The sequence below is a fragment of the Capsicum annuum genome, chromosome 3 (genome assembly GCF_002878395.1).
Source record: "Capsicum annuum cultivar UCD-10X-F1 chromosome 3, UCD10Xv1.1, whole genome shotgun sequence".
NCBI lineage: Eukaryota > Viridiplantae > Streptophyta > Magnoliopsida > Solanales > Solanaceae > Capsicum > Capsicum annuum.
The window spans coordinates 257,749,031-257,771,065 of record NC_061113.1 but is presented as its reverse complement, the minus strand read 5'-3'; the positions used below and the strand labels follow the sequence as shown (position 1 = coordinate 257,771,065).

At 33.8% G+C, this 22,035-nt stretch overlaps 3 protein-coding genes across 3 annotated transcripts; 1 reads left to right on the top strand and 2 right to left on the bottom strand.

Annotated features, from left to right (window-relative positions):
• The first annotated feature begins 2,875 nt into the window (after positions 1-2,875).
• LOC107861943 (glyoxylase I 4) lies at positions 2,876-4,909 on the top strand. Its single transcript, XM_016707346.2, has 3 exons — positions 2,876-3,464; positions 3,650-3,755; positions 4,385-4,909. The coding sequence occupies exons 1-3, from the start codon at positions 3,310-3,312 to the stop codon at positions 4,655-4,657; spliced, it is 534 nt and encodes a 177-aa protein (XP_016562832.1). The 5' UTR covers positions 2,876-3,309; the 3' UTR covers positions 4,658-4,909.
• Positions 4,910-11,398: 6,489 nt separating this feature from the next.
• LOC107865842 lies at positions 11,399-12,359 on the bottom strand. Its single transcript, XM_016712038.2, has one exon. The coding sequence runs from the start codon at positions 11,862-11,864 to the stop codon at positions 11,571-11,573; it is 294 nt and encodes a 97-aa protein (XP_016567524.1). The 5' UTR covers positions 11,865-12,359; the 3' UTR covers positions 11,399-11,570.
• A 1,643-nt stretch (positions 12,360-14,002) lies between these two features.
• On the bottom strand, positions 14,003-18,442 carry LOC107861942 (probable polygalacturonase At1g80170). The gene is made up of 9 exons (XM_016707345.2): positions 18,022-18,442; positions 17,244-17,375; positions 16,988-17,158; positions 16,885-16,905; positions 16,538-16,745; positions 15,931-16,012; positions 15,752-15,860; positions 15,477-15,593; positions 14,003-14,681 (listed from the first exon to the last, which is right to left on the bottom strand). The coding sequence occupies exons 1-9, from the start codon at positions 18,268-18,270 to the stop codon at positions 14,403-14,405; spliced, it is 1,368 nt and encodes a 455-aa protein (XP_016562831.1). The 5' UTR covers positions 18,271-18,442; the 3' UTR covers positions 14,003-14,402.
• Positions 18,443-22,035: the final 3,593 nt, after the last annotated feature.

Genomic DNA, 22,035 nt, shown 5'->3' with positions numbered 1-22,035 from the left:
ATGAGTCATTGTGATTAAAAGAAAAGAATTAAAAGTTAACAAGAAACTTCCAACTCTTATACGTGGATTCTGGTAAATAGGGAAGGAGGTTCTAGATTCTTCACCTTGATCTTATTCTGGGGGACCTAGGCCACGACAAGATAGCCAAACTATTAGTTATCCGTTTGCATTTTTTTCCTTGTTAACTAGGGTCCTGCACAAAATGTATGATCAATCGAATTGGATTTCTTTTTCTTTTTACAATCACATATTAGAAAAGAAAAAATATTAGTAGTTTTTTATTTTTATCTCTATGGGGATAGTAGTGATATGTTTTTGATGGAGCCTCTGACATCTCTCTTCTCTTGTCTTCTCTATTTGAAGAAAAAGATCTACCAGCAAGGAATATGAAATTCTACCACAATTTCTTCGTTCTCTCACATATCCAAATCTAAATTATCTCCATATTTATCGTCTGGTCAACACTTTTTTTTTTTTTCATTAGATATTTGATATCTACATTGGACTCCAACAAATTTAAATTCGTGCCGAGTAGGACCCCATTCGAAAATAGCGCTTCCTACCAAGATCTGTTCAACACTTCTACAAATGCTACATGAATATGCACCGATACGTACGCTTGAGTATATCTCTAGTTATAATTATTTTTCTAGCATAAATCACTAGTTAAGACTTTTTAGAAATTAAAAACATAATTCCTTTGTTTCACAATAAGTGAATTGTTGGAGCAATTTTAATATTTCAAAATAAGTGAATGGTTCACAATTTAAGGTAAATGTTGAAATTTTTTTTCAAATTTACCCTTCATTAAATGTGTATTGGGAGTGATGTATCATGTGTCTTTACTTTTTGAAGAGGATTAAAATGAAAAAACATGATAAATTTATATATGTATTTTTTTTTAACATGTGTGTCAAAATTCAATAATTAACTTATTGTGGAATAGGAAAAATACTTTTCAAAGATGGAAATAATGAGGATTGCCGGGTCAAATATACAGCAGATGTCCCGTTAGTGTCATAGTTTGAATTTTTCAGATCTCCTTTAGTTTATACTCTATATGTCCTATTTAGAATTTTGAGCTTTAACATTTTAAATTTTTACCATATAGATGAATATAGAAATTATCAGCATTTTGATATAACATTTGAATATTTAAAAATTCATTCTAATAATTAATAAATTAAAATTTCAAATTTATACTATAAAAATTTCAATAAAATTTTTTCTTTTTGGCTAATAATATACAACACATAGATTGGGCGGAATTATGTACTCTCTCCATCTCAAATTATCCGTCTTAAATTGAGATAACATATTGATTAAGAAAAATTACTAATAACATAGCTAGTTTATCATATTACTCCTATTAAATGATGTTTATATTTTAATTTGAAGAAAAAATAATTAATGTAAAGGGTAAATATAATTTTTTTTTAATTAATAAAAAAAGATAAAGTAAGATAAGAAATTAAATTAAAAAATTTAAAATGAGTAATTTGGGAGGAAGGAAGAATAAAAAATTTGCGTGGTTAAATGGAACAGCTGAAGGAAACAGCCTACGTGTGAGAAGCCAAATGAATGGTAAGTTTCATCAAGTAATCCAAGTCATCAGCGTGCGCATACCTAGAGCTTATGTGCGCACGGCGGGAGCTTGCACGCTCGTCATGAGACTTTTAGGGTATGTTTGGTATGATGAAAAATGTTTTTTGGAGAATATTTTTTTATTTTTTTTTGTTTGATTATAATTAAATAGTGTAAAAATATTTTTCATTACAATTCATTTTCCTTCATTTGAGGTTAAATGATTTTCCTTATAGGATAAGAGAAGTCATTTTCTGAAAAATGACAAATGTGACTTATGTCTTTACCTCGTCCCTTTTTTTTACCCCAACAACACTTATATTCATATTTCTCAAAAAATTTACATTACTCAAAAATATTTTCACTATGCTTTTCTTCAATTTTCACTGCTTAAAAGAAAAAATAGTGAAACCCGAATTTTTTTATTTTTACAATGTTTGTTGAAAGTATTATTATTTTCATATGCATAGAGGAAGGCTTACCTATGTTACTTTTGCTAATTGCATATTTTATTTTGTCATCGATGTAGCTTGTTTCACAAGGTTGAATAAGCTTGTCGTTCCGTTGTATTTCTATTAAAACTCGAGATTGTCCTAACAAAATGTTGAAAAATGTCTCTTGTATTTGTTAATTAGTAGTTTATTAAATTTTGTGATTGTAATATTTTAGTATTCGATATTGATATTATTTGTTATGCTTAAATTAGTTCTTACAAATTGTTGAGTTGCTAGAGACACTGATATACTAGTTAACAATTAGTAGTATTTTCTAAAAAATATTTTTCACTCGCCAACCAAACATGATAAAATAAATAGAAAACCAACTTATTTTTTAGAAAACTTTTTTTCATGAAAAATATTTTCCATCATACCAAACACACCTTTAGTACTGTAATTTTTTTAATAAAAAAATAATATAATATATAAATATATATTTTAAATTTAATTTCAGTTTGCATTTATAATTTTAACTTTGAATATATATACATAAAAAATTAAATTTAATATAAATAAATACATTTTGTTCGATGTGACGAAGGAAAGTCTTGGAGTAACTGGTAAAATTGTTGTCATATGATCAGGAGGTCACAGGTTCAAGCATTGGAAATAGTCTCTAGCAGAAATGCAAGGTAAGACTGCATACGATACACCCTTATGGTGGGACACTTTCCTGAACACCGCGTATAGCGAGAGTTTTAGTGCACCGAACCGTACTTTTATTTTGTTGGATGTGACATTTTACGTGTCGTTCTATATATAATATGTAATATAATTTATAAAATACATGTGTATAGTCATTCAATTTTATAAAAATTTAAATGTACATTTATTCACGTTCTAAGTTGAAGGAATGTTAATGGGATACTAATGTATTATGCCAAAAATAGTCCAAGTCATCACGTGGACCTACGTGTCGATCAGATCCATCCAAATCATACAGTGGGTCAGCAGATCACAGCTGTCAAACTAAAACAGAGCCAGGGCTTTCTATAAATAAGCCTCTTTATTTCATTGTTTTTTCATCATAAGGTCTTTGATCCCATTACAAACCTCCCCTGACCAAACCTGTTTAGCCTTTCTCATAATCTCTTGTTTAATATCCCTCACAGATCTCTTCTTTTGTCTAATCCCTCGATTTGTTAATTGTTATTGCCCATTGTTTTGTTTTACTTAGTTTGTTCATTGGATTGATTAATCTTGTTTGAGGAAAAAAAAAAGGGAAAAAATGAAGGGGAATACTGGAAATCCACTGGCTTTGACATCCCTGAATCATATCTCCCTTGTCTGTAGATCAGTTGAAAAATCTATTGAATTTTACAAGAATGTTCTTGGTTTTGTGCCTGTTAGGAGGCCTGGATCATTCAATTTTAATGGCGCTTGGTAATTTTATTCTACTTCCTTTTTCGTTGGTTATATTAATTTATCTAAGAAACAGAAGATGCAGATACATAGCATGATTTTACATGATTGATTGAATAATATTCTTTCTGAATCTTTAGTTTACCAATTGTTTTTAACATTTGTGTACTGAGATTCCGTGTGCTTCTTGGTTTCTTGTATTGTAGGCTGTTTAGTTACGGAATTGGGATTCATTTGCTTCAATCGGAAGATCCTGAGGAAATGCCAAAGAAAACTGAAATCAATCCCAAAGATAACCACATCTCTTTCCAGGTAATTCATTCTGTTTCTATATCAGGGCCTGATTTTTGCTTATGCGCAACATGTTTAACTAAAATTCAGTACTTTTGACCCGTACATATATGTGCGTACAAATTTGCTAACAAGTTTATATTCAGAATTTTTTATTTTGATTTCAGAAGTATAACGAGTACAGCTAGAGGCAATGCTAAGAATTTGAGTTTGTCTTTTCAAACTTTAGAAAGACAACAAATTTGATTATGCATAGATTATTTATTCAATGGGCTTGTAGCTTCTCCCCTGAGTTCAAGTATTAAATCTAAAATTTGCTATTGTTAGCTAGTAGCTGATGTGCGTATTGTGTACTCAGGGGGGTAACCAGAAAGAGCCCAGGGATTCGTTGTGTACTTAGGGGGAGCCAGAAAGGGCCCAGGGATTCGTCAACAGAAACTAACGTTGTTTATACCTTGTTAAAATTACTTTGTATATATAATTACTTTGTATATATAAATAGTAGATGTCGAATCCTTTGGCTTCTTCGTATATTTACTTTTTCATATATTGATGAAAAATCTTGGTTGCGCCGTTGTGTGTACAGAGTATCAGAGTATCTTTATGGAAATTTAGTTTTAATTGAACTTTCTTTTTTGGGTGATAAGCAGTGTGAGAGCATAGATGCAGTGGAGAAAAAATTAACAGAAATGGGAATAAAATACGTGAGGCAGCTAGTGGAAGAAGGAGGTATATACGTGGATCAATTATTTTTCCATGACCCAGATGGCTTCATGGTTGAGATATGCAACTGTGACAACTTGCCAGTGATTCCACTGGCTGGCGAAATGCCTCGGTCATGCTCGAGGGCTAATATCCAGTTGCTTCAACCTCAACAAGCACAGCAACAATCCGTAGTACAAGTCCCAGTGATCAAGCCTTAGAAGGAGTATCGAGTATATAAGTTCAATGTTCCACATTTTGGATCTAGTTCATGTTTCAGTAGAATCAAGAGTGACTGATTGATTACCTGAAAAATGTTTGTTACTTGTACTATTTGTTTTCTAGTGAGTATTTTATGCGTTTGGGACTTGTTTTCTTAGGTTTGTTAGTAATAAGACAAATTGCCAATTGTGTAGATTTGGAGTTTGTGTATGAGTTGGTGATCTCATGGATTCCTTAATCGGTTTTGAGTATCCTGTGGTGTTTGAGTAATGGATATGGAAGTTAAAAGGGGGAAAAGAAATCATTTCCACCCCATACTATACAAGAAAAGTTTAAGCCACACTTAAATTATATAAGTTATATAAGTGGTCTATTACACACCTTAATTATATAAAAGTAATATTATTACCTCCTCGTGATCCCGATTCTAAAGCGCGTATATTACACTTATTTTAGACGCGTTCAGCCTATTAAATAACAAAAGTAAACGGCTAAAAATATTTAGGGAAAAAGCATCATTTTCATCCCAAACTATATTCGAAAAGTCGAATCCACACCTAAACTATATAAGTGATCTATTACACACCTTAATTATAAAAAAATGATACTTATTACTGACGTGGTGCTGACGTGACAGCGCGTGTAAAATACTACACCACATGCAAGTGGTGGTAGCCTGACAGGGTGTAAATAATTTCACTTTTTTATAGTTTAGGTGTGTAATAGGTCACTAGTATTAGTTTAGGTGTGGCTTCGACTTTTCGGATATAGTTTGAAGTGAAAACGATGTCTTTTCTCAAGTTAAAGGAAAATAAAAGACGTTCACCACATATCAAGAGAATTCTTACATTTACAACTCTCCATTTCAATTTATTTGTCTTTAATAAATATATCTTTTCTTTTTTGATATCTCTTAATTCCACCTTTTTATCCAACATATTTACAGCCTGTTTGGATGGTGATTTCCCATAGTATGGTATGGTATGATTACCATGGGAACTATGTTTGTTTTCATAATTTTTTAAAAATGGTGGTATGATTTGTTACTATTTCATGGCTTAATAATTATGAAATGAAGCAATTTATTGAACCACCAAATTGGTGATGTGCTATAGTTTTCATTTTTCTTTTTCAACTATATCCTTATATAATTTTGTTTAATTCTATTTTATCCTTATCAACAAAATACATGCTAAGACTACGCATTTGTTAATAAGATCGAAGACTGCAAGACTTCCTGTTAGCAATATAAAAATTTAAAGAGTGAGAAAAATGATCACAGTTATTTAGTAGTAGTAGTTTTTAATGCCAATAAAAACTCAATTCGATAAAAAAAAAATTGAAAATTGAAATGGAGGGAAACAAGTGAATGCACAAAAAGCAATATACATGGGAAGTGATTTTTGAACTATAAGATACGTACATGTATACCAATTGTTTTATTGATTGGGAAGTACTTTCCGATTGCATTAGTTTGAGTTCGTCAAACCTATGTTTATCAAATATCCTTGTGAATTTGGTGTCTTAAAAAGATTTTCGGGTAGCTATGAGAAGTATCAAGAAAGAAAGGACAACTGCTTACGCTAGCACTGATATTGATAAAAGAGTTGATATTTCAAATGTATTACAATTAGGGGCATTTTAGTAAATTTACTTGTTACCATACCGTACCATACTATCAAACCAAACAAAAAATCTATTATTAAACCGCAGTGAACGATACAATCCATCCAAACATGATACTGTACCATACTATACTATACCATACCATATTAAACCATACTATACATTATGAAACCATGGCAAATCACCATCCAAACAGACTGTTAAGATCACGAAATTCAAAAAATATCTTTATTTTCTTATGTGGAGGGATGTGTTATTGTCATGGAAAAGAAATTAAGTTAAAGAATGTAAAATATAAAGACTAAAGGGGACAAGGTTTCAGATTGAAAGAGTGGTGTCAAATAAAGATTCAGACTGAAGATTAATTGCTCACTACGTATATGCGAAACTGAACCCTTGCTGTCGAAAACAAAACCTAAACAAGGACAAAAGAGCTTTGAGCAATTAAAAAGATTTAATAATGGTTAATTGGGATACGTCATTCATATATGCACATGTAGAGATTGAAATTTCGTGGAAAGGGGCAAATATTCTTGTAAAGAGGCATCATGAGATACTCATAAAGAGATCAACAATTTGAAAAATTCATGAATTCATAAATTCACGGGATATTTATAAAATCAGCGATCTGAAAAGTCCATGAATCCATAAATTCACGGGATATTCATAAAGAGATCAACGATCTGAAAAGTCCGAATAAATTCATGAGATATTCATAAAGATCTAAAGAGATCAACGATTTGAAAAGTCCGAATAAATTCATGAGATATTCATAAAGATCAAAACCCTCTCTTCTTGATAACCCTCCTTTCATGGAGATCAAATCCAAATGTTCCTACATTCGAGAAATACTCTACTGACGACCCTCTTGATAATCAAATACATCAAGAAGACAAACCTCCTTTCATGGAAATCAAATCCAAATGTTCCTACGTTCAAGAAATACGCTATTGGCGGCTCTCTTGATAATCAAATACATACAAACCCTCCTTTCATGGAGATCAAATTCAAATATTCCTACGTTTGAGAAATATGCTACTGACGGCTTTCAAATTAAGGACCTAAACCCTAAATTACGCCTATATAAAGGGGGCAAATATCCCTTTAAAGAGGCATCTCCAGTATCCCACAAATTCACGGGATATTCACAAAGAGATCAATGATCTGAAAAGTCCAAATAAATTTATGGGATATTCATAAAGATCAAAATCCTCTCTTCTTGATAATCAAATACATCAAGAAGACAAACCCTCCTTTCATGGAGATCAAATCTAAATGTTCTTACGTTCGAGAAATATGCTATATACTGATGACCCTCGAATTAAAGAGAAAATCAAGAAAATCAAAAGAGGAATAGATTTGTACCACATCGTTTATCAATAAAGTTGTTGTTTCTTCATATTTTTTTTGTGGTTGAAATTAATTTTCCATGAATTAAATTATGTTGGAAACAAATTGACACGCCCAGTGGGACCAAATCTATCCTTCATCTCTTCTCTAATAAATCAGATCTGCAAATCTGTAGCCGCCGAATAAAGATGGAAGTTCTATTGGTACTTTAAGACTCATCATCAAATCTACACTTCAACAATTCGACAAGCCTTGAAGTAGGGATATTTGTAGACATCTAAAATTTGTGCGACTCTTCAAGAAGAATCCAAATTCAGAGTCTAGGAGGCTACTTTACCATTTCTGAATCAGACGAAAAATAAATTTGAGCTAAATTTAATCCCAAAATATAACTCAAGAGGAGAGAATTCTTCAAAATCATGTTTAAAAAGTTGAAGAATTTCATTCTTCATTGATGTGTGATATTATTTTCATCACCCTTGCACGTTCGGACACTATTTGGGTCCTGCATGACATGGATATATTTAGAGGTTCGATCAAATTACGGAATGTGAGCCTGACTCTAATGTCATGCTGAAATCAAGGAAGGGAAAAAAAAGACATGAAATCGAGAATAATAACTAGGAGTTTTTCACACATTTTTCTCATTAATAACACTTTTTATTTATACAAAATAATGTAAATCGCTAATATACTAGAATACCGAAAACTCAAATCAATTAGGTCTACATTAATTTCTAACCTTAACATAATCTAAATTGACCATATACACATATTCCCAAATATACATATTATCATGTTTACATTTAATATCACTAAAGTTGGTACATGATTAAAATTCCCCTCAAGTTAGGTGCATGAGCTCATGAGCGGGAATGTAGCTAAGAGTTGGGACTTAGGAGAGATACTATCACCTAGTTGTTCATTCCGGACATAATGAAAATCCACTTTGATATATATAGTTTGGTGACCAAATTTCGAGCAATGTGCAATGTTATTGGGGGCCTGATACTATGCTAAATAAATCTTAGACCTGTCTAAATTCCAAAAAATGACTTCAAAAAGTAGCACTGCCCAAGCCATATTAGGGAGTCCACATTAGGTATATCGTCGTCATCATCAAACTTTTGTAAATGAAGAAAATAGTATGCATAAATATTGTCCGTCATTATCAACGCGCGAGTGTCGGATTCGCCAAAGCTAGTGTATTTTTGGAGAATCCGACACGGATGCGGTATCGAAAGTGAAGAGCCGCGCAACTTACGTCTTTGTGCAAGTGATACTGGGACGATTGATTGACGAAGTTAAAAATATGGAAGGACGGCAATCTCATGTTACATTCTGCTAATAAGAGTATTTGATTAATCAGATAAGTCCAAACAAGCAGGTTTACCATGTCCCTGTTATTACTCTTGTCAGTCCTAATCACCCTAAAAGGACAAATCATCAATAACAACTAACCACTGATTATTTTGAATGTTAACACGGTTTTAGCTACCTAATCATGTAGGCGACAAACCAGAGCCACAAAATTAACAGCTGTATTATTTCAATCACGATACTAAATTATGTTTATATTGAGGCTATTAATTAGAACATGCCACTGTAGCACAGTAGGTCCACTTTCCTATAATTCTGTGACTTCAAATAATTTGGCCTAGCACGCAGCTCATATATATATATGCGGTACATAGTTGCGGAATATACAAAGTTTCTCGTGATTCGGCCAACTTTTGAATCACATGATAAGATTGGATGTGTAAGAACGAATATGAGTATCAAAATTCACATGTGAAATGGCCTTTTGCTTAAATTGAACTGCAGTCCAACAATCAATTTTATGTTCAAAATCCTTTTCTGTTTCAATTTTCAGCTTAGCTATACACGTTTCGACTCGATATATCATCATCATAAACTAAATGGGTGCTAGGTCTAAATCAATCCCAAAAGATAAAAAACCGTGAGAATTGTTCAAGTTATATTAAAGAAATCACTCATCCCTTTAAAAGTCAATGTGGGACTATCCACATCACCAATAAAAATCATGGATGGAGTGGGGATTTGAAACAGTCAATTGTAGTATAAACAAAATATAGATTATATATCGAGGAAGAAGTAATTGACAGCACCAGTTAGGTATATCTGTCCTGATCGAGTGGATTTTAATTTTTTTATGGAGATCTTGGCCTTTGATGAAGATGAACTGATACACTAGCATTTTCTTTCAACTCCCTATCCTAACTCATGATATTCCCTTCCTTGTCCGCCATGAAAGTGAGCAAAACACTCTAATATATGCCATCATCGAGATCTTCTACCATACGATTCATAAGTAATTGTTGAAATGTATGACTATCTCATCTAAAAGTTTAAGCTATCAGGGAGAGTGCATAATTTTATTTACTCAATTGTATCTTCGCAAGCCTCTCATGTGCGAAATTGATTCTTTTAATGAGCCAAACACGTGAGAATTTTTTTTTTGACAAAAGGTGGCAGGGAGACTCTAACCCAAGTCCTTGACCCGCTCAAAGGTAGATCTAGAATTTAAAGTTTATGGGTTTCTTGAGCAAAATAAAATCAAATAGTGTGCGTGATGGGGGCTAGAACCCACAAACAAGAAGACCTACAAAGCTTTAGCGAGCTCCTTCTTTACCACTAGACCATTAACACACTTTATTTATGGATTCCAACTTATAATTTTTATAAATTTACTCTATCAATATAAATATAAGAACGGCATGAAAGTTACTGAGTTCCCGAGAATCCCCGCCGAATACTCTAAATCTGCCCCTGGACCCGCTTTGATGCCATATTAAATTGCTACTGTACTTGTTACTATATTTCATTGAAGGGAGCAATTTCTCTTAATTGTACAAGTTTACGCTCCAATAGGTTAGGAAACAAAGAAACATATACAGTAGGATAGGAGATAGAAGATACATATTATTTAAAAGATTCTTTGGTGTTGACGTAACAGTAACAAAACAAGAAGATAAATGCTCGAGTATGAAGGGGTGTGTTGAAGAGCATAAGCACTATGGAGAAAAGTCTTTTGCTTGATCTAAGTGACATCTTGAGATTGCAGCCAAATGGTAATGTTGGATGCTTTGATATAAGCACATCAAATGTACAAGATTTAATATGCTACCAGAAAGCCAGATTTTGGAAATACAGGAAGATCTCTTCTGGGACATATTTTAAATACCTTTGGAAGCAGCTTTTTTAAGAAGCTGTTAACAAATTACAACTTAAACAAACACGGATGCTGGCTAGCTTTTGATACAACCTCCAAAAGTTGGTCACAGTTACAGAATAACCCCTTTTATTCCTTGATTTCCAACACCACATTTTCAAAAAGGTCAAGACAAGATAAAGATACCCTGTTCTCCTTTAATTTGCCTATAAAGGATCATCTTTTTTTGCCAACAAGATCATTCAAGAAAGATATGTCCTATTTTTTCTTTTACTTTCTTTGATGATACTAGTAGTGGGGTTAAAGTAACAAATGTAACTCCATGTCACAGGCTTAAACTCCAGACCATCCATTAACAATGATGAAATGCTTACCACTCAACCGCGATCCTATATCCTATTGTATGCATAAAAATTCTACATCTTTTATAAATATCTTACGCATGACGGAAGCTTTAGTGCATCAGACTGCCTTCTTTTTTTAAAAATAAATATCTTTCACTAGTAGTACCACCAGTGCAAGTAAAGTAAACTATTGTCAAGAATATGAATATGTATCTCTGAAACAGAACTTATAGCAAGCAGTATAAATTAAACACGCAGTAAAGCACGGCAAGAAGGCCAGTTTGAAGACCAATAAATTACAAGTTATTTATAATTATGACTTAGTGCATAGTAGCAAAACAATCAAACAATCCATAACACGCGAAAATTTGAGAAAAAAGGAGACGAAAGACAGCAATGCTATGTTCCCCTCTTAAGCATTTGCTCATAGTTCTCAATGGACTCAAGCCTCTGGAGAAGTAGCTGTTGCTTAAACTTCTTTATGAAATTCTCCGCGCTTTCGTTGATGTCTTCCGATGGCTTGCTCTCCAGTTTCTTTGGTGGCGCCACCTTAGTTTCTGACGCCTGTGGCTGCTTCCTCATAGCCGTAGAATTAGTTATCTTGTTGAAATACTCCATCGGCCTTTCTGTTTTGTTATTAGCTTCTTCAACTTTGGCTGTGTGGTAGTAACGAGGCTTCAGGGAGCTACTCATTTTTTTAGCTTAGTTTCTGCTTTTGCTGTGAAAAAAGCTATCAATTGGAAGTCTATGCCTCTACAAACTTTGTGAATATCCATATTTATAGATAGACGTCAATGTAGAGATAGTTAATTTGACTTTTACTATTCTATGATTCGTAATTATTAGTGAGAAGTGGGGAATATGATTCCCTATTTACTTTTTTTTGCCCTTTATCCACGCCGGAAAGCTACCTACTAAGTATTGTTTTGTTTTGAAGGAAATATTCATGGTCCAATCAGCGTTTTAGGAAAATAAAAACGTGTCAAAATATTAGAGGTAAGCGCTGTAATTAAGCACTTGATTATCATTTATCACATGATAGAAACAAACCTAAACAGAAGATGATAAAAGGTCCAACTAGATGTATAGTGTCAAATAGTCACTAATATTTTGTCGATTGTGTGATTTATATGATTTCATCGTTCATTTGATATGTTTAATGTTATCTATACAAATATATGACAAATTGAACTTCTAATAAAATTAGTAGACATAAAACACACAAGGAGGAGAGAGCCGCCTAGGAGGACTATATTAAAATTGTCAAAGTACATGAAATTCCCCACACGGATGCGCTTCTTAAGCCGCTAAGTTTGAAATAATTGTGGCTTAAGCAATGGATTAACACCGAAAGGTCCCATGTTTGGTCGCCATTTCTGGCGATTCATGGTCGTCACTTTCATGTGCAATGCCTAATCATTCTGGTTTATTCTATTTCGAATCTATTACCTGTCACATAGACGATTTTGCAATAAGTTAGGATACCTATTTTTAAATTATTTGTTTTTTGTTTATAAATTACGAAATGCTACAACCAAGCAATGAGTTTTGACTTCAAAATCACATTTATTGTAGTCTGTGAATATATACATGCAAATTAGTTGGGGGAAATGTCTTTTACTTGGCTAGGAATTAGGATGATACACAAGATTTCAACTTATAAGAATAAAGTTAACTATGTCTAAATGGATTAGATTGATTGATATCATTAACAGATTTAAAGGAATATAAGAAGAAAGAAAAGGGATAGACATCCATTGAATATCAGCATGGCATCTTTTTAGTTTACCCATACTGCCATACCTAAATAAATGCCTACCTGTTGCTTTGTAGGTAGCAAATTATTGTACTATTATGCAATCTTCAAAGCATATGGGCATGGCGTGGTTTCATGGCAAATCAAAACACAGGCAAGTTAGAAGCAAGTAACGTGTTGTCACATGCATGTGATTTTTGACTTCGGCATTCAGTCGAGCCTGCATGGGCGGTATGCCGGTGCCCCTTTCAACTTTCAACTGGCCTAACTTTGGAATTCCATTTGAGGTTTTATTTAGCCAACCCTCAGTTTCCAAACTCTAAAAAGTTAAGTTTGGCCAGATTCCCTTCTTCCATCCCAAAAGAAGTTTCTAGGAATCCAATTTTTTCTCCACAAAATTGTTAATCTAATATTTCATAATCCTTAAACAGTGATATCTAGTTTTACCGAAGACCGAAACAGTAGTAAAGCCAAGATTTTTAGTATGGGAATTCAAATATGAACGCGAAGAAGAAACAATAAGTTCATAGAGTATATTACATTATAATGTAATTTTCCAGCAGAGAAATGATTAAGATGAACCCCTTCATAGAGTATATTACATTATAATGTAATTTTTCAGCAGAGAAATGATTAAGATGAACCCCCTTGCACTACCCTAACTCTGACCTTGGAAACAAAATCTGTACGCTGTTTGGTACGTATCAAATAGTAATCAAGTAACAAAAATCTACAAATGCATAATTATGCACAAAGGAACATTCACAAAATAGGCATGTTTTCAGAGAAATTGAATAAAGGCCTTGGAATACTGAATAACGTATAAAGTTTGGCTCTACATTTCATATCCTAAAAGGATTAAACTATAAATTTCATTTTTCTACAAGTACAGGATTTTTTTTTCCCTATCATGTCCCAAGATCACCAGAAATTCCCCTAGATTCAAAACTAAAAGTGCCCGGACTAGTTAGGCTTTTGATAGTCTTTTGATATTAGTATAATTATTCTGCAGGCAGGTCACAGATGTAAGTACTTCACAAGGTTCACATTTTATCGCTTCACCGACATGTACTAATAACCTCAAGTAATCTGATCGAGCATAGTATACAATGAGATACAGTAGAAGATTCAAATCCACAGCATACGTACATGGAAGCATTTCTACTTTGTCATCCTAGTTGTTAGATATGATACACTTGTTTTCATGAAGATTCATCAAAAAGAATGAACACTTTATTTACAGAACGGTTATATGTCACGAGGCAATTAAGATCCATTCATCAACACTCATATTTTCTTCCATAAACATCAGTACTTGGAGCAGCTACTGATCAGTACGTCGTGGATCAAACATTTCCACTTGCTCGACAAGTTAACTAGCCTTTCCCAGGATAATGAATATTTAATGACAATACATTTGGTAGCTTTCAACAGATTATATGGTCCAGGCCTTTGTGCTATTAGAATAGAAGACATCAAATTGATCGAATCCAGTTGGATGAAACTGTTGGCCGAAGAATGTTATCATTACAGGGAAAGCAAGGAGGGGGATAATTTAAACCTGAGGTTGAGCCATATGCCTGCCAGCAAAAAGATGTTGTATAATCCCCAGAAAATGAAGTAAGTTGAACATCTTCCAAGTACAACTTTCTACAGGGGAAGCTATCGCTGCAGGCAATTGTTATTGCCTTTTCTGTAGCTGAAGTTCCTTTAATACCCACAAAGGATACCTTGTCAATGCCAATGTTTGAAGTCTGCGCAATGGATTTTCACATTAGGAAAAGCTCACAGTGACACTTAGTTGTAGTTCTTTTCAAATAACATACTAAAGCACCCATTCACACACAAAAATGGAACACTAGAGTAATAGAATACTAAGGGGGGCTATTGATGGTCTATTTCTTTTTCCTAGATGCTGAACGGTGAATTACAGTTTTCATTTAGTGCAGAAGTAGCAAGTAATTATCAAAGAAGAGTTTAATACAGAGCTAACAAGAATGTGACATATAAGATAGTAATACTTTTTTCATTTCAATTTATTTGTCTAGTTTTAACTTAGCACAGTGCTTAAGAAAACAAGGGGAAGACTTATGAATCTTGTGGTCTTAAACTAAAAAAATGGAGAATGCACCAAAATTTCCTTTAATCTTGTGGTCTTACATATGTCTCTGTAAAGCTAAGAGTTGCCAAGAAAGGAAAGAGGCGAATGAAACAGATTAAAAAGGAAAGTAAGATGGAACCAATTGAAGCAAAGGGTGTATTATATATTCACTGGTTCTCAAGCAATAGCTGATAGCTCCATCATGGATGGCACTACCCTCACTAGTTCACTGGTAGGCCAACAATTTACTAGGTCAACAAAGCCTTGTCTTAAGCTTGATACATAAATGGCCTGGCTCATAATTCTCAACTAAATACCTAGGTAAAATGAACAACGAACATGCAAGATTGAACTCCTTTTCCACACAACCAATATAAAGAACAGCAAGATCACTAGGCGAAGAAGCTGAATTTGGACTGAGAATCAAGAACTGGGGCAGAAAACATACCTGGTTTGCACAGGGTTCCATAGAATCACAATAATATTGGTCTATAATGATAGGGTTTGACACATTTTCCATCCAGACATTCTTGAAAGTAACCTTTCTGACATACCCAGAACCTCCCTGAAGAAGTATGAAGGAGAAACCAACAACAGGATGGGGATATGTAACCGCAAGTCAGCAAATTTAACTTTTACAGATGAAAATAGTGCAGAATGATCACCAAAAATGGTGTCAAGGTTTGGAAGATTCAACTGATGAGCATATAGAAACAAGCTTACCTGCCAAGTCTTTATCCTAACTCCATTCTCAGTGTTGGATATAAATGCTCCATTAACATGGACATTGTAAACCTGACCCCATGAATTTGACTTGCCCAAGCTTCCAATGCTAAAAGAACAGGAACTAATTACAAACTTCATCTTATACATAACTTCAATAAAACAGCAAAATGTTGTACCTTATACCATGGCCCGGAGCACAGACAATGTTGTTGACTTTGATCCGTGATGAATTGCCGACAATAGATATGCAGTCATCTCCTGAATTCAGTTTTGATGGTCAAAAGATGATGAAATATATGAGAGGGGCTCGAATGTGAATACGGTATCCGTGATCATACAAAATCAGTGACATTGTTGATGATGAAATTACCTCAAGTGGAGTACCCGGCAATAGACAGAAAGTAAAAAGGAAGAAACTAACTGAGTCTCAATCGATCTAGTGTAAAGAAGAGCTAGCTTCATACATTTCACCAGTTTAATTATCCAAGAGACAGACTTCACAATTACAAACCATTAATGAACTACAACTTTTGGTCCACTATCTCAAATCCCCTAGACAACCTTATAGTTATATTAGACCTCTGCAAATACGCAGCTACGTCCCTTTAAATGCATTATTAGAACCATACATCCGAATTCCATCCTCTCAAACATTCATGGTATCTGTTAGATAGTAATCCAAGCCATGTTGAGCAAAGCTACAACCAGAAACAATGATAGTGCAACATAGTGAACAAAAGTGATTTATCTCTCTCCAATTGCAATGACCAAAGATCAACTAACCTGTGCCAATAGTGCAATCCTTGACATTGACCTTTGTACATGAACTTATATGAATTGCATCAGTGTTAGGGCTATCAGCTGGGGCTAAGATTACGAGCTTTGATACTGCAACATGCTTGCAATCAGTAAACACTAAATGCATTTGTTGACTATTAAGGAGCTTTATGTTCCTGACTTTCAGGTTGTTGCATTTGTGGAAAGTTAAAGCCTGCACTCCCAGCGCTCCCATTATTTAACAAATCACGACGAAAATCGGCATCAAATAAATTCTTTTTTTCCTGAAACGAAGCTGATATCTACTGTGTAAGTCAAAATTAATATCACACAGAGGGAAAGGCAGAACTGACCGTTGGAGCATGGTGGCACGGCTGGCAAAATAAAAGAAACATCAAATTCATTATGTGAAAGAGTACCATAAAGCACAATGTAAACAATGGCGAAGAGAATTACATTTGTTCTGTTGACCTTGCATGACCGAGCCCACCACTCTTGGCCCATACCATCTATATTTCCTCCTCCTTCTACTGTTAGGTGTTTTACTTTAAAGAAATAAAGCCATCTTCGTGGATTCAGGCCATTCCAGACTTCAGGATCCTTTGGTGCTAAAATAGTACCTTCAATCTTGTGTATATGGAAAAATACATCTGAATACCTTTTAGTGAAGTAAAGAGTTGGATAAGATGCAATTGCATAATTAGGCACTCACCCGTAAAGACACCTTTGACCGGCAAGGACCACCAAAATTAATTGGTCGAACTAAGAAAACATATCCAGTAGGAATAGCAATCTTTGATCTTGATGGTGAAGAGCAGGCCATATGCCAAACATCTTTAAAAGACTGAAAGCACAAAAAGAACTTCTTAACTGAAGCTAAGCACTTCTCATTCTGGTGATACATCTTCATAAAAAAGTCTCAAAAACGTTTAGCTCACCAAACAGTAAGGACCAAAAATTGTCAACACCAAGAAGCAAACGAATCAGGCTTTTTGCTTAGTTGTTTCATTACAATAAAAAGAATATGCTATATTCTTCTTCAATGCCTTTTCATGTATCAATCTTAATACAGTACAAAAGGAATGAGTAAATCGTGCTTTCAATAACAAATTCATTGTCATATTTGTGCGCCTAACTGCAAGGGAGCTGCACATCCTAAACAATGTAGAATTACGGTTTTCTCCAAATCAATATGAACAAGCTTTTATTGGTGTATCTGTATTGTATCATCTTCCATTGAGAAATAATAAGAGTTGGTGACTGAACGTGTTTTCTTCCCCTTGAGAGTTCCCCACATATAATTATGTGTTCTTTTAAGGAAAAAAAAAAATCACGAATAGTACCACCACGAAAAAATTGATCATTCATCATTCATAACAAATGTCATAGCAATACAAAAGATGAAACACATAATCATAGTCAATGCAGATTTAAAATAAATAAATAAATAAATAAAAGAACGAAAGTTGAGCAGAAAGAAGAGGACTCACATTAGTGTCATCGGTGAAGCCATCTCCAACCGCTCCAAAATCGTCGACACGAAAAATGGTTTCTGATTTTCGGATGGCGTTCCTCAAAGAAGCAGATGATGGCAGCAGTTGTATGAGTGAATCAAATCCACTCACATTTGCTGAAATCAAGACGAAATAAATACTGTAGAATGATGTTAAAAGAGCAAGAGAGGTGAAATACGAAGAGAAATTAAAGAAAGTGAAGGAGGAAAATGTCATCATCCCCATCTTCCCATCAGACAAAAAAGTCGACAGGAGTGGGAAACACCTTATAAAACTTAGCTAGCTAGGAGTGCTGCTTGTCAAGGTCAAAATCGCTGTCGGCAAGATTTTTTCCTAAACGGTTTATTTAATGGGAGAAAAATAGGTAAAGAAAGTGTTCTGTCACTTTATTAGGAATGTTATGGAAATGCCACACAATAAAATTCAGTTAAGCTAGTCCAAGATTTTGAAATTTTATTTTCACATATGTTTTGGTCATGAAATTTATTCTAACTACTTTGTTTTTAATCTATTTTTATTCTACTAAAAATAGATATTTAATACTAATATTTATTCAATTTAAAAAGTCAAAGAACAGTTCATCTGTCTGTGCCCATTTTACTATTCATATTTAAATATTATTCATTATCCAATACATTTCTCAAGAAATTAAATTATATTCAAGAGGTGATATAACAAAACAATTCCTATTATTTATTATTTTTAAAATTATATATCAAATTAATAGTAAATAAATATTAATATTAGACGGGGAGTGTTAAAATTTGATATTCACATATTTTTAAGTAGTCAATTTTTGAGATCTTGACTCATACTTCCTACGATCTATATTAGTTGACCACATTTCATTTTATATGGTGATTTAAAAAATTATAAATAAAAAATAATTTTACTAATTCACCTCTTAAAAAAAAATTTTTGAAACAATGAAACGTTATAAACAAGTGCGAACACTTTTGAAAAAGAATTAATTACAAGGGTGATGATATGAAAAAAAAATTAATATTTTTAATCAGATGATCAATTAATACGGAACAACTATTTTAAGTAAGATGATCAATTAATATGAGACAAAGGAAGTAAAATTTCAATTAAAATAAATATCCAAACCCAACTTTATGTTCCAAAATTTATAACTTCAAGAGCACAAAATTTTGACGTTTTAAGTTTCATACATAAAATTTATGGCCAAACAAAAGCTTAATTAAAAAATTACTATTGTACGCTCTCATGGACCTAAAAAAAAAGTATTTATTCGAGAAGTTCGCCTTAAGATCTAATTGACACAATAAATTACTTTCCAGTCTACTAAGTTGTGAACTAAGTGGAGAATGTAACTCTTAAGTATGACCAGCATGTCAATTTTTGCTCCATTTCCCGGCAGACTTAGAGGAAGATGACAAGCACGACCTGTTTTCTAATGGTAATTACTGTGTTAACCCAAGGTCAAAAGACAGCTTATCTAACAACATATCTGACATTACCATTTATATATCAATTTTTCACCTATCAAACCATTTAATATGCAATATGTGGTACAAAAAATCTTTACCCTGTTGCAGAAGCAGACCGGGTAGAGTGCGATTATTACATAATTACTATCCAAAATAAAAGCCGCTAAAATAGTAAAAGAGGAAAAATAAAAAGAACACTAAATTTACGAGGTTCGGTAAAAATATTTTACCTTTGTCCCCAAATATAACTGACCAAATTTTATTCCACCCTAAAAATACAAGTGAAATATTACAAAAGAGAGAATACTCAAAATGCCTTAAGAAGATAGGAAGGCAATTGTGAGAGGTGCGTTTAAAACTAAAATATTTGGGTTTTTTTTATAGGGAGGAAAGCCCCCCATTTTTCTTTCCCAACCGATGTGGGATAATCCCACTTTCAACAAATCTCCACCTTGGGATATCCCACATCTTCAATTCTGTCTCATGACAAATTTCAGTTGTGTCTTCAACTTTTGAACTTCAATGTTCAACAATGTTGATCAAGTCCAAACAATGTCCAAACTTGATCGCAGTCACCACTTTAGTTAGCATATCAGCAGGATTCTCTGTAGTCTTGATTTTCTGCACTGTGACTCCAGCTTCTTCTATTATTTCTCGTATGAAGTGATACCGAACATCAATGTGCTTCGTTCTTGCATGGTAGACTTGTTTTTTCGCTAATTGAATAGCGCTTTGACTATCACAAAATATTGTAATAGTTTTTTGTCGGATACCAAGTTCCGTAAGCAATCCTTGAAGCCAAATTGCATCCTTCACAGCCTCTGTAATGGCCATGTACTCTTCCTTAGTTGTAGACAAAGCAACTGTTGACTGTAAAGTAGACTTCTAACTAACTGGCACTTTTGCAAAAGTAAACACATAACCAGTAGTTGACCTTCGTTTGTCCAGATCACCTGCATAATCAGAGTCACAATATCCAACTACACACGAATTTTCTTCCTGCTCAAAAACTAACTCAACATCCAGGGTATTACGACACACGAATTTTCTTCCTGCTCAAAAACTAACTCAACATCCAGGGTATTACGACACACGAATTTTCTTCCTACTTAAAAACTAACTCAACATCCAGGGTATTACGAATATATCGCAAAATCTATTTCACAGCTTGCCAATGTTCTCTTCCTGGATTATGCATATATCTGCTCACAATCCCAACAGCATGTGAAATGTTAGGTCTTGTGCAAACCATTGCATACATCAAGCTACCAACAGCACTTGCATATGGTACCTTTGACATATATTTTCTTTCGACTTCATTCTTTGGCGACATTTTAGCACTAAGATTAAAATGGGGAGCCAATGGAGTGCTAACTGGTTTTGTTTTTTCATCCATACCAAATCGATCTAGCACCCTCTTCAAGTATTCTTTCTGAGATAAACAAAGTTTTTTTGAATGTCTATCCCTTGTTATCTCCATGCCAAGAATCTTCTTTGCATCCCCCAAATCCTTCATCTCAAACTCCTTACTTAGTTGAGCCTTCAACTTCTCAATTTCTGCCAAATTCTTGGAAGCTATCAACATATCATCAACGTAAATGAGAAGATATATAAAGGAACCATCCTTAAGCTTGTGCAAATACACACAATGATCGTATTTGCTTCTCACGTACTTTTGCCACAACATAAACTTGTCAACTCTTTTGTACCATTTTCTAGGAGACTGTTTCAATCCGTACAATGATTTTTCAAGTTTGCACACCATGTTTTCTTTCCCTGCAACTTTGAATCCTTCAGGCTGAGTCATGTAGATTTCCTTTTCCAAATCACTATGTAAAAACGTTGTTTTTACATCCATCTGAACTAGTTCCAAATCCAACTCTGCTACCAAAGCCAACATGATTCTAATAAAAGATTGTTTTATAACTAGAGAAAACACTTCATTGTAATCAATTCCTTCCTTCTGAGCATATCCCTTGGCCACCAATCTTGCTTTGTAGCGAACATCATTTTGATCAGGAAATCCTTCTTTCTTTGCGTATACCCACTTGCACCCAATAGCTTTGTTGCCCTCCGAGAGGTCGGCCAGATTCCAAGTATTGTTTTGATGAAGGGACTTCATTTCCTCAGTCATTGTAACTTTCCACTTATTTTCTTCACAACTTTGGATAGCTTCTTTATAAGTGGTAGGAGTATTGTCAATTATGATTAAGGTTGCACATGCCATAATCTATATAAGACGCATAGGCTTCTTTATTGTTCTTTTGGGGTTTTGGGTGCTATTGACTCAAGTTGTTGTTTAGGTTCTTGAGTTGGAACCTGCGTCTCAACTGGCTCTGCTTTCAAATCATTATTTGTTTCTTTATTTGCCTTTCGTGGAGAAAAAATAAATTTTTCCTCAAACTGCACCTGCTTTGAAGTACTATCAGTTACTTTTGTATCTTCATCTGCATCATTTTTCATCACGGATTCATCAAAAGTAACGTCTCTGCTGACATCATAGGCGATATCCTTTGACTCCGGAAGTAATTCCCAT

Excerpts from the sequence above, each read along its gene's own strand:
- LOC107861943 (XM_016707346.2), top strand. The coding sequence starts at position 3,310 with ATGAAGGGGAATACTGGAAATCCACTGGCTTTGACATCCCTGAATCAT. Across the intron at positions 3,465-3,649 it reads TTCAATTTTAATGGCGCTTG|GCTGTTTAGTTACGGAATTG; the intron begins GTAATTTTATTC and ends CTTGTATTGTAG. Across the intron at positions 3,756-4,384 it reads ATAACCACATCTCTTTCCAG|TGTGAGAGCATAGATGCAGT; the intron begins GTAATTCATTCT and ends GGTGATAAGCAG.
- LOC107865842 (XM_016712038.2), bottom strand. The coding sequence starts at position 11,864 with ATGAGTAGCTCCCTGAAGCCTCGTTACTACCACACAGCCAAAGTTGAA.
- LOC107861942 (XM_016707345.2), bottom strand. The coding sequence starts at position 18,270 with ATGGGGATGATGACATTTTCCTCCTTCACTTTCTTTAATTTCTCTTCG. Across the intron at positions 16,746-16,884 it reads CGTGCCACCATGCTCCAACG|GCTTTAACTTTCCACAAATG; the intron begins GTCAGTTCTGCC and ends CTGGGAGTGCAG. Across the intron at positions 14,682-15,476 it reads TGGAACCCTGTGCAAACCAG|ACTTCAAACATTGGCATTGA; the intron begins GTATGTTTTCTG and ends TCCATTGCGCAG.